This window comes from Capra hircus, chromosome 22 (assembly GCF_001704415.2).
Source record: "Capra hircus breed San Clemente chromosome 22, ASM170441v1, whole genome shotgun sequence".
Classification (NCBI taxonomy): domain Eukaryota; kingdom Metazoa; phylum Chordata; class Mammalia; order Artiodactyla; family Bovidae; genus Capra; species Capra hircus.
Genome location: NC_030829.1, coordinates 43,326,876 through 43,343,106, shown reverse-complemented (window position 1 = coordinate 43,343,106; position 16,231 = coordinate 43,326,876). Strand labels below are relative to the sequence as shown.

The 16,231-nt window shown below is 37.3% G+C and overlaps 1 protein-coding gene and 1 pseudogene across 21 annotated transcripts in view; one reads left to right on the top strand and one right to left on the bottom strand.

The window, feature by feature from the left end:
* SLMAP (sarcolemma associated protein) overlaps positions 1-16,231 on the top strand; it is a 160,504-nt gene that overhangs the window by 78,454 nt on the left and 65,819 nt on the right. For all 20 annotated transcript variants that reach the window (XM_005695817.3, XM_013973602.2, XM_005695811.3 and 17 more), the window contains exons 3-4: positions 8,301-8,373; positions 15,203-15,239. In XM_005695817.3, the coding sequence (XP_005695874.1) occupies positions 8,301-8,373; positions 15,203-15,239 (110 nt within the window). The remainder of the gene's footprint in view (positions 1-8,300; positions 8,374-15,202; positions 15,240-16,231) is intronic.
* LOC108638585 lies at positions 1,611-4,742 on the bottom strand (annotated as a pseudogene). The gene is made up of 2 exons (XR_001919951.1): positions 4,736-4,742; positions 1,611-3,322 (listed from the first exon to the last, which is right to left on the bottom strand). The product of XR_001919951.1 is annotated as a PEST proteolytic signal-containing nuclear protein pseudogene (transcript).

Below are 16,231 nucleotides of genomic sequence, written 5' to 3'. Positions count from 1 at the left end.
GTCTGTCACTGTTTCCATTGTTGCCATGAAGTGATGGGACCAGATGCTATTTTGATCTTAGTTTTCTGAATGTTGAGTTTTAAGCCAACTTTTTATTCTCCTCTTTCACTTTCATCAAGAGGCTCTTTAGTTCTTCTTCACTTTCTGCCATAAGGGTGGTGTCATCTGCATATCTGAGGTTATGGATATTTCTCCCCGCAGTCTTGATTCCAGCTTGTGCTTCATCCAGCCCAGCGTTTCTCATGATGTACTCTGCATATAAGTTAAATATGCAGGGTGACACTGTACACCCTTGACATACTCCTTTCCCAATTTGGAACTAGTCTGTTGTTCCATGGCCAGTTCTAACTTTTGCTTCTTGACCTGCATACAGATTTCTCAAGTGGCAGGTCAAGTGGTCTGGTATGCCCATCTCTTGAAGAATTTTCCACAGTTTGTTGTGATCAACAGAGTCAAAGGCTTTGGCATAGTCAGTAAAGCAAAAGTACATGTTTTTCTGGAACTCTCTTGCTTTTTTGATGATCCTGCAGATGTTGGCAATTTGATCTCTGGTTCCTCTGCCTTTTCTAAAACAAGCTTGAACATCTGGAAGTTCACAGTTCACATACTGTTAAAGCCTGGCCTGGAGAATTTTGAGCATTACTTTGCTAGTGTGTGAGATGAGTGCAATTGTGCAGCAGTTTGAGCATTCTTTGGCATTGCCTTTCTTTGGGATTGGAATGAAAACTGACCTTTTCCAGTCCAGTTGAGTTTTCCAAATTTGCTGGCATATTGAGGGCAGCACTTTCACAGCATCATCTTTTAGGATATGAAATAGCTCCACTGGAATTCCATCACCTCCACTAGTTTCATTCGTAGTGCTTCCTAAGGCTTGCTTGACTTCGCATTCCAGGATGTCTGGCTCTAGGTGAGTAACCACATCGTCGTGATTATCTGGGTCATGAAGATCTTTTTTGTATAGTTCTTCTGTGTATTCTTGCCACCTCTTCTTAATATCTTCTGCTTCTGTTAGGTCCATACCATTTCTGTCCTTTATCTAGCCCATCTTTGCATGAAATGTTCCCTTGGTATCTCTAATTTTCTTGATGAGATCTCTAGTCTTTCCCATTCTGTTGTTTCCCCCTATTTCTTTGCGTTAATCATTGAGGAAGGCTTTCTTTTTTAAAAAAATTTTTTTTTATTTTAGAGTTTGACAAATTTATTGGTATTTTAGTAAAGACAATCATCTTAGTTGTTTCTCTCTCCCATCTTGACTGTAGGTTGATATTTGAGTCAAGAAAATGAAATGTAGGAGAGGGATGTTATTTCAACATAAACATTAAAATGAACAAAAATGGAAAGTTTGCCTACATTTAAGCAAGTTAAATTCATGTATCTTGATATAATTAAATCATGTAAGAACTAATAGTTCTATATACATTTCCATTGTTTTACTTGGGGCTTATTCTAATCTCAAATGCAAGAGAACAAAGTATTAGGAATATATACAGGCTGCTTCTCTGGAGTTATTACTTATTAAAAGAGCTCAGCAAGAAGTTACCACCAATCAAACAGTCTGAAGCTGCCTCCAAATCTAACATTGTAGTTTTCAAGGAAATCATTATACCATATGTTTCTTCTATGTGTGTCTATGCTTTAAAAGATGTGTTTAACTGTCACATTAAAAAAGAATTCATATACAATACAAAAGTACAAAATAAACACAATCGTACAACACATAGATTAACAAAGTATATGTGGTCGAAGATTCCGTAAAATATGTTTAAAGATGCATTTTCTTCATTTTCAGTATCTAAAATGTGCTTTTGAGAGGCCACTGGTTAGCAAGTATACAGTTAAAGTAAACCATATTTTTGTGCTAAATAAGAATTTCTGTTAATAAGTTCAAATCAAATTGGATTTCACAAGTTAGTAACATAAATGCTTTGATAAAGTTACAGAAAGTGCATCTTTCTTATCTTCCATCTTCATACAATGTTGCCCCCCCCCTTTTTTTGGTGTTTATACCCTTTAAAAAATAAGAACAGCCAAACATTGAACTATTGTGTACATTTAAATTTTTGGTGGTGGTTTGTTATTTTAAAAGAAACAGCTTCCTTATGATTTGCCTCAAGATCTGGTGGAAATGCTTACAGGAACTAGCTAATAACAAAAATCAAGAGAAGCACATTCAAAATACTGATTTACTTTGGTAGCAAATGGTTGTTTTTTGAAGACTAATGAAGGTAGACAAGACCCTTAAAATGAAGTGAGCTATTTTAAATACTTAACAGTTTACATAAAATTTAAAAATGTTCTTTCTGAAGAGCTTAAGCTTCTGTATCCACTGATAGCAATGCAATAACTAGTTAATGATGTGAAACTAAACAAATGCCCATTAGGAAAAAAAAAAAAGCTGTATTTTATCTAATTTACTTTCTCAGTCAATAGTCCAGTAACATTTTCCTCCCAATACAATACTCCCTTCTCTATAAGGCTGTTCCTGGGAGCCAGACAAGTTTAGGTTAATAAGGGAGTTAGAGAGTAACTGCCTACAGTTTAAATAGACAACTTTTTGCTTCCCTCCTAATGTGCTAATAGTTGTGTCTAAAAAAATATGCAATTCTTAGGTACCATTTCTGAATTTTTTAATATCTGTAACCTTTGGAAACTAATCACATGAAACTTCAAAATTAGTAAATGTCTCGAAATCTGTATATAAAACATAAATTACCTCTAATTTCAAATTCTCATTTATTAGTGTATCACTCAATATTTAAAAAAAGGAAAAGAAAAAAAAGGCGGCTCCAAAGATAGTCTTATACCATTCCTTAAAAAAGGAAACTGTTCCTTTTAACTTTACACCCACCCCACACCCCAATCTCAAAACACATCATTTAATTGTCTTGGTCATGGACATTTCCAAGATGAGATTTTATATTTCGCTCCCATAGCTTCTGGTTATCAGAAAACCCATGCTTTCCTTTATTGAAGGAATTTGGTCCTGCTGATGTTGGTGTATCCCTTCCAATATTCTTCATCCTCATCTTTGCTTCTGGAGGCATTTCCTCTGGTTCTCTGTCTTCGTCTTCATTAAAAGCTGCTGCTACTGAAAGGGTTTTTGGAGCAAGAGTTGGAACCGGTTCTTTAGGCTTACTTGAGCCAAGTTTGATGGATATGGCTGAGGCTTTCTTTGTCGTCTGACTACCTATGGCACATCCAAACTTGGAGATCTTTGTAGGCTTTGTTGGGAGGTCTGCAGTTTCATCTTCAGCTGATCGCTTCTCAGCGCTGCGACTGGAATTTTCCCCTCCATTACTCCGGCGGCTCCAGCTCACTGCGGCTTCTCAGGCTTTTCCTCTCCCGCCTTCCTGTCCGCCATTTTCCCTGCCGCTTGAGGAAGGCTTTCTTTATCTCTCCTTGCAATTCTTTGGAACTCTGCATTCAAATGGGTATTTCTTTCCTTTTCTCCTTTGCCTTTCACTTTTGTCAGCTATTTCAAAGCCTCATCAGACAACCATTTTGCCTTTTTGTGTTTCTTTTTCTTGGGGATGGTCTTGATCACTGCCTCCTGTACAATGTCATGATCCTCTCTGTCCATAATTCTCAGGTACTCTGTCTATCAGCTCTAATCCCTTGAATCTATTTGTCACTTCCACTGTATAATCGTAAAGGATTTGATTTAGGTCATACCTGAATGCTCTAGTGGTTTTGCCTGCTTTCTTCAGTTTAAGTCTTTGGCAATAAGAAATTCCTGGTCTGAGCCACAGTCAGCTCCTTGTCTTGTTTTTGCTGACTGTATAGAGCTTCTCCACCTTTGGCTGCAAAGAATATAATCAATCTGGTTTCAGTATTGACCATCTGGTGATGTCCATGTGTAGAGTCTTCTCTTGTGTTGTTGGAAGAGGTTGTTTGCTATGAGCAGTGCGTTCTCTTGGCAGAACTCTATTAGCCTTTGCCCTGCTTCATTCTGTACTCCAAGGCCAAATTTGCCTATTACTCCAGGGGTTTCTTGACTTCTACTTTTGCGTTCCAGTCCCCTATAATGAAAAGGACATCTATTTCGGTGTTAGTTCTAAAAGGTCTTGTAGATCTTCATAGAACCGTTCAACTTCAGCTTCTTCAGCGTTTCTGGTCTGGGCATAGACTTGGATTACTGTGATACTGAATGGTTTGCCTTGGAAATGAACAGAGATCATTCTGTCATTTTTGAGATTGTATCCAAGTACTGCATTTTGGACTCTTTTGTTGACTATGATGGCTACTCCATTTCTTCTAAGGGATTCTTGCCCGCAGTAGTAGATATAATGGTCATCTGAGTTAAATTCACCCATTCCAGTCCATTTCAGTTTGCCGATTCCTAGAATGTCAACATTCACTCTTGCCATCTCCTGTTTGACCGCTTCCAATTTGCCTTGTTTCATAGACCTAACATTCCAGGTTCCTGTGCAGTATTGCTCTTTACAGCCTTGGACTTTTCTTCTATCACCAGTCACATCCACACGTGGGTGTTGCTTTTGCTTTGGCTCCGTCTCTTCATTCTTTCTGGAGTTATTTCTCCACTGATCTCCAGTAGAATATTGGGCACCTACCGACCTGGGGAGTTCATCTTTCAGTGTCCTGTCTTTTTGCCTTTTCATACTGTTCACGGGGTTCTCAAGGCAAGAATACTGAAGTGGTTTGCCATTGCTTTCTCTAGTGGACCATGTTTTGTCAGACCTCTCCACCATGACCCGCCCATCTTGGGTAGCCCTGCCCGGCATGGCTCATAGTTTAATTTAATTAACAAGGCTGTGGTATATACACTCAGTAATATAAGTATTGGAACAAAACATTCTTGTCTGGTTGCTTTAAATACTTGCCTTTTTCAGATTGGTAAGGTAACTAACATTTCTATACATTCTTTTATCTAGTTGACCTAAGAACCTTTCCAAAAACAGGATTGGCTAGAGTAAACTGTCAGCTTTGTCAGACATGATCTTTAACTGCTTTCAATAGTGCACCAACCTTGTACTGCCCAGATAGTATTAACCCTTGGTTCACCTTACAAATTTGTACATTGTTTCAGTTGCTGGGCTTCATTAGAATATGTTTGAGCAAAAGAAATCCTTAGATAACTCTCTGCCCCTTTAAAAACAAAAAACACACTTACTGTCAATTTAAATACATTAGTAAATTGTTGGTATTTCTGGGTCTTCTTGTTTTGTGCTCTTCTGTTGTAGGCTGTTTATAATAAATCTCTGGGGGAGTCACCAAGCTGCGATAAATTCATTCATTCCCTGTCTTCTGCCAAGAAAAGGAGGCAGCCAGGTGCTTTTTGCAAGTGGAGATGAGCACTGCTCCTCTTCTTCCCTGAGTATTGAAAGAGATACCTGAGTATTGAAGAAATGATACCTTTACTCCTGAGTATTGAAAACTATAAAATATTGAGTTGGCAAAAAAATTCATTTGGATTTTTCTATATGATATTACAGAAAACCAGGATGAACTTTTTGGCCAACCCAGTATGAATGAGATACGTTTTTTGGAAATATTCATTGAGCATTTATTAAATACTGTCTTTGTACCAGATAATTCTGCTAATTACCAGATTTTAAAAGTGAGAAGCAATATTTATTGCCGCCCCCAAAGAGGATTGTGTAAATAGTAGATATTCACAATGCAGTGTCTTTAGTCTTATAAGCAGAAATAGGAGGCTCTGGGGATAGCTAACTCAAATACTTCGGCCACCTGATGCGAAGAGCTGACTCATTTGAAAAGACCCTGATGCTGGGAAAGATTGAGGGCAGGAGGAGAAGGAGACGACAGAGGATGAGATACTTGGATGGCATCACTGAGTCAATGGACATGGGTTTGGGTGGACTCCGGGAGTTGATGATAGACAGGGAGGCCTGGTGTGCTGCGGTTTATGGGGTCACAAAGAGTCAAACACGACTGAGTGACTGAACTGAACTGATCTGAACTGAGTGAAGGAGATAAAAAGTCTAATCCTGGATGATAAATATCCTTTGGTTATGCAGGCAAAGGGATAAAGCACATCATAGACAGAGGACAGCTTGTGTACAAGTCATGGGGTTATGAAAAGTAAGAAATTTGGAGATGCAGATAGCTTGGTTTTGTACAGCTTACCTATGGTATCAATATAAGGGACTTCCCTATAGCTCAGATGGTAAAGAATCTGCCTGTAATGCTGGAGAAAGAAAAGAAAGTGAAAGTGAAGTCACTCAGTTGTGCCCGACTCTTTGCAACCCCATGAATAGTAGCCTGTACCAAGTTCCTCCATCCATGGGATTTTCAAGGCAAGAGTACTGGAGTGGGTTGCCATTTCCTTCTCCAGGGAATCTTCCCAACCCAGGGATCGAACCCAGGTTTCTCACATTGTAGACAGACGCTTTACCATCTGAGCCACCAGGGAAGTCCAACACTGTGAACAAAGAAAATGAAGTCGCTCAGTGCAGTGCTGGAGACCTGGGTTCAGTCCCTGGGTCAGGAAGATCCCCTGGAGAAGGAAATAGCAATTCACTCCAGTGTTCTTGCCTGGAGAATTCCATGGACAGAGGAGGCTGGTGGGCTACAGTCCATGGGGTCACAAAGAGTCAGACACGACTAAGTGAAACACATACACACATGGTACTAATAGCAAAACAAAAGGGTGGGCCTGAAATGAAGGTCAGTAGTTTGCAGCGGTGATTACTATATGTTAGGCAGAGAGTTTAGAAGGATGCTCCATATCATAGATGATTCTTGAATCTGTGCTAGCTAGCACTTTACATATAATAAATTAGATATTAAAATTAGTATTGAGTAAACCATGCTAAATTTCTGAAGCTTACTATACATTTCCAGATAATAGCATAGTCATATTGCTTTGTGTTAATAATGCCATCTTCACAGTTCATGAACCTGATCACTGTAACACGTTGCCCTCATAATGCATTAGCTGTCTAAAGTTGGTTTTCCTGAGATGTAATTTACTTACAATACCAATTTTACACATGTAGTTCACTGAGTTTGACAAATGTATACAATCACATGTCCCCCATTCCTCTAATCAGTTCAGTTGCATTCAGTCACACAGTCATGTCTGACTTTTTGTGACCCCATGGACTGCAGCACACCAGGCCTACTTGTCCATCACCAACTCCCAGAGCTTGCTCAAACTCACGTCCATACAGTCGGTGATGCCATCCAACCATCTCATCCTCTGTCGTCCCCTTCTCCTGCCTTCAACCTTCCCAGCATTAGGGTCTTTTCTCAGGAGTCATTTCTTTGCATCAGTTGGTCAAATCTAATCATGATGTAGTATATCTTCATCGCCCTCCATTAGCTTTAGTTTGTTTTTTTTTTTTTTTAATATTTTTAAATATTTATTTGGCTGTGTGGGATCTTAGTTGCAGCATGTGGGATCTAGTTCCCTGACCAGGTATCAAATCCAAGCCCCCCTACATTAAGAACACAGAGTCTTAGCCACTGGACTACTAGGGAAGTCCCTCCATTAGCTTTTTTTAAAAAATCCTTCCATTATCATTTAATTAGAGTTTATTAAACTAAATTAAAAAAAAACTCTTTGAACCCTGAAGAACATAGTATCTGAATAGAGAATTTGTTTTTAAATCAACTTTTAAACTATGGAAATAATTTTTTCTGTAAAATAAAGAGATATTCTGTACAAGTACTGCTTTTAAGAGGTTTTATCTCTTGAAATCTTCAGAAGGAGGAAGGAAGAAGCAAAGCAACCGTCTACTGAGTGACTGGTGTAATGTTACATAAAGATGTTTGGAGGTGGAAGAAGAACAACCACCAAGAAAACAAAACCATAATTTTAAATACTAAGCTGGTAACTTCAAACTGGAGTTCTCACTAACAGCTCTGATACTAAATATCAGAGAGTTGTAGAAGTCCAAGCTGTCATTATACAGATTTTTAGAGTTGTGAGGTATGGATAGGAGTTATAGGTTGGGCACAGGAGATTTAGGAGTAAAGACTGGCTAAAATTTAAACTAGGGGAATAGTTGTACTTAGGTTTTGATACTGGCATATACGGGAGAAAGTACAACCCCCCCACACACTCATTTATATATTTCCATATACTCAAATGACTTTATTGATTATTGCTATCGCATTGGAGGTTTTTGTTGTGATTCAATATGGATAGGAAAGAGTTTCTCCAAGGGAATGAATATTGCTGTTAAACCAACAAAATTATTTTCTTTCCCAAAAGTTATTATATTTAAGAGTAAAATACATGTTTAAATATGAGAGGTACAGAGGGTTATGTTTAACTGATTATTTTATCCATGTTATTTGTTTGTTTTAACCAGTTACCCATGGGTGTATTGTTTCCACAATAAAACTTTTTCTACCCGATGGTATGGAAGCCCGGCTCCGCTCAGAGTGAGTATAATTTCATGCTATGAAGTTTCTGTATTAATTACATTGGTTAATAATATTCCAGACAATATTTTACAGTTAACACCTCAGAATTATTCTAATAATGTTAGGAAATTGATGTAGTGCTTTTGGAATATAATATACTTCTGTTTAATATAATTCAATCACATTTGTTATAATTCTAGTAAATAATATATAAGAAAGCACAGTTATTTTGTTTCTAAAATTAACTTTGCAATGTATATTTTGATGAAAAATTAGTTTTTTAGACTATTTGGAGTATACCAGTTATTAATGAATGATAATTGTATTCCTTTTAATCTGCATGTCATATGACTTCTTAAAGTATGGTTGCCTGTGAAGTTAATGCCAGTATCATAATCTTACAGGACTTTGGGGATGTTGACACAGTAGTCTATATTGGTGGGAGTTTTTGGAGGGATTTTCCAATTTTGTAGTTTTTTTTTTTTTCTTTTCCTTTTTTTAAATGAAGCAGTGGAAAGGTCACTTAGAGGAAGACAAACTTGAGAGGGGAATTTTGCTCATAAAATACAGATGTTAAAAGATAAACATATATACATTTTGATCTTGTACTTTTCACAGATTATTATTAAGTGTTAGAGGGACTTAAATAGTCTTTAGACTTAAGCATTTTTTAATTTTGAGGGGAAAACTTTGAATATGCTACAGGCTTATTTCTATCCCCAACAAAGTATCTTCTGTCCTACAAAAGCAGAAATGAATATCTAGGGGTGGGAGGTTGAGAGCAACAGTGATGAGAAGGTACAGTAGAGTGCTGAGTTAGGAGAGAGAGAAGAAGGAAGGTAGCAAACAGAAGTCCTCCTGTTACTGTGATAGTGCTTTCATTAGGATTCTTGTATATTATGCTTCAGTTAGAGACTACTATTTTTTTGTTTTTAACCTTTTAGGATATCTGAAGAAAACAAATTTTAAAACATTTTAAATTTAAAACATTAATCTGTTACCTATTCTAAATTATAGTTTAATTATTAAAATATAATTAACTTTGGGAACATTAATGTGACTTAGTTTTTAATATGACTTAGTCAAGAGTTAAGGTTTTAAAAATAAGAGTAACTGTTAATTGACTAATAATGAATGGCTTCTTAAAGACCTTGATGTTTGTATTTAACGAGATTTTTCTTTCATGGATTCAGAAGCTTTGAGCAGCTTCTTAAAGGGTCATCTCTGTTCTCAGGTTCTATCCAGTAGGGCATGTGAATTTTTTCTAAGTCTGTGCTAGTAAATTGTGTTCCTGTCCCTCTTGTTTCCCCACTGCTTTTCATCTTTGTTCCTGTTGCTTTCTCTTTGTTTGGGTTTTCTTGTGTAGTTAAATGTTAGCATCATTTAATATTTTACTGCCAGTTTCATTGTACATAATCTAGCTGACTTTCTCAAGAAGGTGAATTTTTGAACAATTCTCTGGAGTTGCAGGAAGGTCAGAATGGTCTTTAAAAATAAACAGTCTGGTTCAAAGCCCAACTCCACCTATTCTGTGACTTGATCAGGCCTCCCTTTTCTCATTTGAAAAATGAAGTTATCGGCACCTATTGAACAGAAATTTTCTGAGGAGGATTAAGCAAGATTGTACCCTTAAAGCATTTGGTGTAATACCTGGTTCAGAATGAACACACGATGAATAGTGTTTCTGTTATTGTAATCTAGTATTTTTTTAGCAATCAAGATGCTTTTAAGTATGCCAGATTGTTTGGAGTTTAAGATACATTATGTAGATATCATATTTTTTTCAGGTTTTTCAATGGGTATACTATTTTCAAAAAGCTGATTCTTTTTTCTTCTTTGATTTTTATTATATTTCACAGATAATTTTCCAATAATAAAAATCAGAGAAATTGCCTATAATCCCACCACCTTGACACTAAATAATAGTTTTTCTTTTCTACACTCCTTGTTACATATCAACTGTTTGCATAATTCAAAGGGAAATACACCTAAGTCCACAATAGTTTTGGTCAAGTCCAAAATATATCTTATGGAATGTTTTGCTAGATTTTTAGACTTCTGTTTATTAAAGAGATTTTCATGAGAACAAAAATTACTGTTCTTGGGTCACTAAGAAAACTGTATTTAAAAAAAAAACTTCCATTAATAACATTTGCATCTATTTGGACTTTATTAAGTTCATTTCCTTGTATGTGCATATCTACAGAGAAAAGGGTATGTATCCAAAATAGCTATATCTGGGTGCCGGCATTGGGTTCAGTTCAGTTCAGTGGCTCAGTCATTTCCGACTTCTTGCAACCCCATGAACTGCAACACGCCAGGCCTCCCTGTCCATCACCAACTCCTGGAGCCTACCCATACTCATGTCAATTAAGTCAGTGATACCATCCAACCATCTCATCCTCTGTCATCCCCTTCTCCTCCTGCCCTGAATCTTTCCCAGCATCAGGGACTTTACCAGTGAGTCAGCTCTTCGGATCAGGTGGCCAAAGTATTAGAGTTTCAGCTTCAACATCACTCTTTCCAATGAACACTCAGGACTGATCTCCTTTAGGATGGACTGGTTGGATCTCCTTGCACTCCAAGAGACTCTCAAGAGTCTTCTCCAACACCACAGTTGAAAAGCATCAATTCTTCGGTGCTCAGCTTTCTTTATAGTCCAAGTCTCACATCCATATATGACTACTGGAAAAACAATAGCCTTGACTAGATGGACCTTTGTTGGCAAAGTAATGTCTCTGCTTTTGAATATGCTGTCTAGGTTGGTCATAACTTTTATCTAGGTTGGTCATAAGCATCTTTTAATTTCATAGCTGCAGTCACCATCTGCAGTGATTTTGGATCCCCCCAAAATAAAGTCAGCCACTCTTTCCACTGTTTCCCCATCTATTTGCCATGAAATGATGGGACTGGCTGCCATGATCTTCGTTTTCTGAATGTTGAGCTTTAAGGCAACTTTTTCACTCTCCTCTTTTACTTTCATCAAGAGGCTTTTTAGTTCCTCTTCACTTTCTGCCATAAGAGTGGTGTCATCTGCATATCTGAGGTTATTGATATTTCTCCCAGCAATCTTGATTCCAGCTTGTGCTTCATCCAGCCCACTGTTTCTCATGATGTACTCTGCTTATAAGTTAAATAAGCAGGGTGATAATATATAGCCTTGACATATTCCTTTTCCTATTTGGGACCAGTCTGTTGTTCCATGTCCAGTTCTAACTGTTGCTTCCTGACCTGCATATAGGTTTCTCAAGAGGCAGGTCAGGTGGTCTGGTATTCCCATGTCTTTCAGGATTTTCCACAGTTTATTGTGATCCACACAGTCAAAGGCTTTGGCATAGTCAATAAAGCAAAAGTACATGTTTTTCTGGAACTCTCTTGCTTTTTCCATGATCCAGCGGATGTTGGCAATTTGATCTCTGGTTCCTCTGCCTTTCCTAAAGTCAGCTTGAACATCTGGAAGTTCACAGTTCACATATTGCTGAAGCCTGGCTTGGAGAATTTTGAGCATTACATTACTAGCATGTGAGATGAGTGCAATTGTGAGGTAGTTTGAGCATTCTTTGCCTTTCTTTGGGATTGGAATGAAAACTGACCTTTTCCAGTCCTGTGGCCACTGCTGAGTTTTCCAAATTTGCTGGCATATTGAGGGCAGCACTTTCATAGCATCATGTTTTAGGATTTGAAATAGCTAAACTGGGATTCCATCACCTCCACTAGCTTTGTTCATAGTGATGTTTCCTAAGGCTGACTTGACTTCACATTCCAGGATGTCTGGTGAGTGATCACACCATCATGATTATCTGGGTCACGAAGGTCTCTTTTGTATAGTTCTTCTGTGTATTCTTGCCACCTCTTCTTAATATCTTCTGCTTCTGTTAGGTCCAGACCATTTCTGTCCTTTATCGAGCCCATCTTTGCATGAAATGTTCCCTTGGTATCTCTAATTTTCTTGAAGAGATCCCTAGTCTTTCCCATTCTGTTGTTTTCCTCTACTTTGCACTGATCACTGAGGAAGGCTTCCTTATCTCTCCTTGTAATTTTTTGGAACTCGGCATTCAAATGGGTATATCTTTCCTTTTTCCTTGCTTTTCACTTTCTTCTTTTCACAGCTATTTGTAAGGCCTTCTCATTCGGCCATTTTTTTTCTTGGGGATGGTCTTGATCCCTGTCTCCTGTACAGTGTCGCAAACCTCTGTCCATAGTTCATCAAGCACTCTATCAGATCTACACCCTTAAAATCTATTTCTCACATCCACTGTATAATCGTAAAGGATTTGATTTAGGTCATACCTGAATGCTCTAGTGGTTTTCCCTACTTCCTTCAATATAAATCTGAATTTTGCAATATGGAGTTCATGATCTGAGCCACAGTCCACTCCTGGTCTTGTTTTTGCTGACTGTATGGAGTTTCTCCATCTTTGGCTGCAAAGAATATAATCAGTCTGATTTCGGTGTTGGCCATCTGGTGATGTCCATGTGTAGAGTCTTCTCTTGTGTTGTTTGAAGAGGGTGTTTGCTATGAGCAGTGCATTCTCTTGGCAGAACTCTATTAGCCTTTGCCCTGCTTCATTCTGTACTCCAAGGCCAAATTTGCCTGTTACTCCACGGTTTTCTTAACTTCCTACTTTTGCGTTCCAGTCCCCTATAATGAAAAGGACATCTTTTTCAGGTGTTAGTTCTAAAAGGTCTTGTAGATCTTCATAGAACCGTCAGCTTCTTCAGCGTTTCTGGTCGGGGCATAGACTTGGATTACTATGATATTGAATGATTTGCTTTGGAAACGAACAGAGATCGTTTTTGAGTCGTTTTTGAGATTGTATCCAAGTACTGCATTTTGGACTCTTTTGTTGACTATGATGGCTACTCCATTTCTTCTAAGGGATTCTTGCCCACAGTAGTAGATATAATGGTCATCTGAGTTAAATTCACCCATTCTAGTCCATTTTAGTTTGCTAATTCCGAGAATGTCGACATTGACTCTTGCCATCTCCTGTTTGACCACTTCCAGTTTGCCTTGATTCATGGACCTAACATTCCAGGTTCCTATGCACGTTGCTCTTTACAGCATCGGACCTTGCTCCTATCATCAGTCACGTCCACAACTGGGTGTTGTTTTTCTTTGGTATTGGGTAATTTTTATTTATTTCCTCATGCTTTACTTTACATTTTTCTTATTCTATAGTCAATATTTATTGTATAAAATCAAGAAACTAAAATTTAAAACATCTGTTCCATTTTTATGGGGCTGAGAAGAAAAATTAAAATTGTATATACCTTTTTAAACCTTCAGTAGGCACCACATATGGTTTCTAGAGGTGCAGAGGTGAATTGTTCAGAGTGCCTGAGAACGCAGATGTAAAATCAGAGAAGCAGAGCAGGGGATTAATATGGTCTTGGTGGGAGTCTGTACAGCATACTGTGGGGGCTCAGAAGGGAGGTGGGTGATAATACTTAATATTCCATTTTATTCAGCGTCTTAGTGTCCTATGACTAATTGAATTGAGATTTTTCTTAGAGGTTTGTAGTTACTAGGGTGAAATCAGAATTGCCATTCCTAGTTTTAAGTCCTGCAAGATCAGTTCATCAGGAACTTACCTGATGAACCAGCTGAATCTAAAAACTTTACCTAATCAACCGTCAAGCTGAGTATGACTTGATTGGCCTCTTGGATATGGAGTGAGGAACAGCTGGTAGGGGGCATGAGTGGCAGCCTTGATTTGTGCTCTGTCTGCTCCCATCCCCCTCACCCCCTCGCCCCCCTGCCCCCCGACACATACCCACGTTACAGTATCTTACAGGGCATTTTAAGCAGGAACCCTGGCTTCCGTAGCTGCTCTTTTCTCATGTGAGTGGTAGTAGTGATCAAGTGCTACTATGTCTTATTATAAGGTGTTAAAACAAGGTACTTGTTTTAAGTTTTTTATTTATATTAGCACATTAAACGGGGGAGTCTGGTGGGCTGCTATCTATGGGGTCGCACAGAGTCGGACACAACTGATGCGACTTAGCAGCAGCAGCAGCACATTAAAACACTCAACAGTAATCTTACGTGGTTAGTTTTATGATAATCTCCATTTTATGGATGAGGAAGCTGAGACCTATAGTGGTTAGATAACTTGCTCAAGATTGTACACCTGGTTAAGTAGAGCCAAAATTTGAACCCAGTCAGTATGGCTTTTGAGCCCCATGCTTAACTTCTCCACTACACTGCCTCTTTTATACTTCACAAGGCCAAAAAGGGTGATTAGTACCAAGTGATAGTGTGTTAATGTTTAATTTCAAAGTGATATACTGAGTTTAGCCTCATAACTACATATAAACTTGTAAGTGTGTGAGGTAGCTGGGTAGAGAAGAATAGTACTTATGTTTTGATTGCTAAAGTTGTACTCCACTAGAACATATTTCCAGATTCTAACCTTCTTTACTGTAGAGCCTTGCTTTTTAAGACTTTCTGTGTAGGACTACTTACTTTTAAAAGAACTTTATTTGCATGTTACAAAATTTTAAATGGATAGTTTAAGGAGTGCTTCTTTTCTGTTTAGTTCTTATAACCAAGGAATTCACCATATACCTCATTAATAGTAGATCCAGCAAGGGCATTTAATGTATTTTGGATTTTGAATTTGTGTTTAGAAATATATTAATGTGTAAAAGGTAGGTTTGTGTATTTATTACCTTATTTTCCAAAAATTTCTGTATGTTTATGAAGGATTAGAAATAATTCACATTCTTTTAATAAAATGAAAGAAAGTGTAACAACTTTGGGGTTTAAAATATGCTCGTACCGTCATACTCTTTTCCTCTGTTGTCAGAAAGTTAGATAAAAATTCTAAATTTTACTTTTCAGTGTCATCCATGCTCCATTACCAAGTCCTGTTGACAAAGTAAGTTGCTAATGATTATTTTTTTCCAAACTGATTCAGCTATATTGCTTTTGAAAATGTTTTTGTTTGTTTTAAATATGCTTTACCTAGAAACTTAATTCTCTTTTGTGACAGAATGTAAGAGTGCATTTGGCTGTATAGTTATCTAGTCTGATCTTCAGTAACTAGAGAATGTACAGTGGATGTTTCTTAGGGAAAAAGCCTTTGTTATCTCAATTAGTGGCTGACTAAACTAGAGTTAGCCGTAGGGAAAAAATGTTAGTTACTACTTTCTATTATGCAATATGTTTCTGCCTAGAAATATTTGTTAAAGCTTTGTGTTTAGATAATTTACTCAAAATATACTTACACGTGGAAATAAAACAGAAGTACAGGCTTACATAAATTGCTCTTTTATTGTCCCTGAAGATCAATTTATTTGATTTGGACAGAAACTTTGCATTAACTAATAATTAGAAAAAAATTTTTTCTTTTATTTAACAGTGTATTAAACTGTAGATATTCTTGCTAAATAGCCAAAAAAAAAAAAAGTCATTTGTATCTTTTGGCATTAAAGTGGAGCTATTGGGAGAAATATTTTCCTTTTTTTTTCTTTCCATTTGGATAAAGAATGAAAGCCTACCTGAAACTGAAGTTATCTGTTAGATTCCTTTTTTAGAAGTAAGCGTGGTTAATCATCAACTTCAGCAATACCAAGAATCATTTTAGAAGTAAATAGTGGCCCTGCTTATTCAGGACTAACTTTAAAAAAATAATAATATCACTTCTTGTCTTCTAGTTAGAATATTAATTTAAAAAATAGACTTTCTGAGCTTAATAAAGAATGATGTTGACATTACTAGTAAGTTAATATACAAGGCTAGGATAGTATTGAAAATGTTACAGCAACCTGTTAGTGCCTTTTTCTTTTTTTTTAATAATACTGTGGTTCTGTATTTCACACCCAGGAGAAAGCCTTTATAGAGGTTATTTCTTCCCATACTCTTGCATTC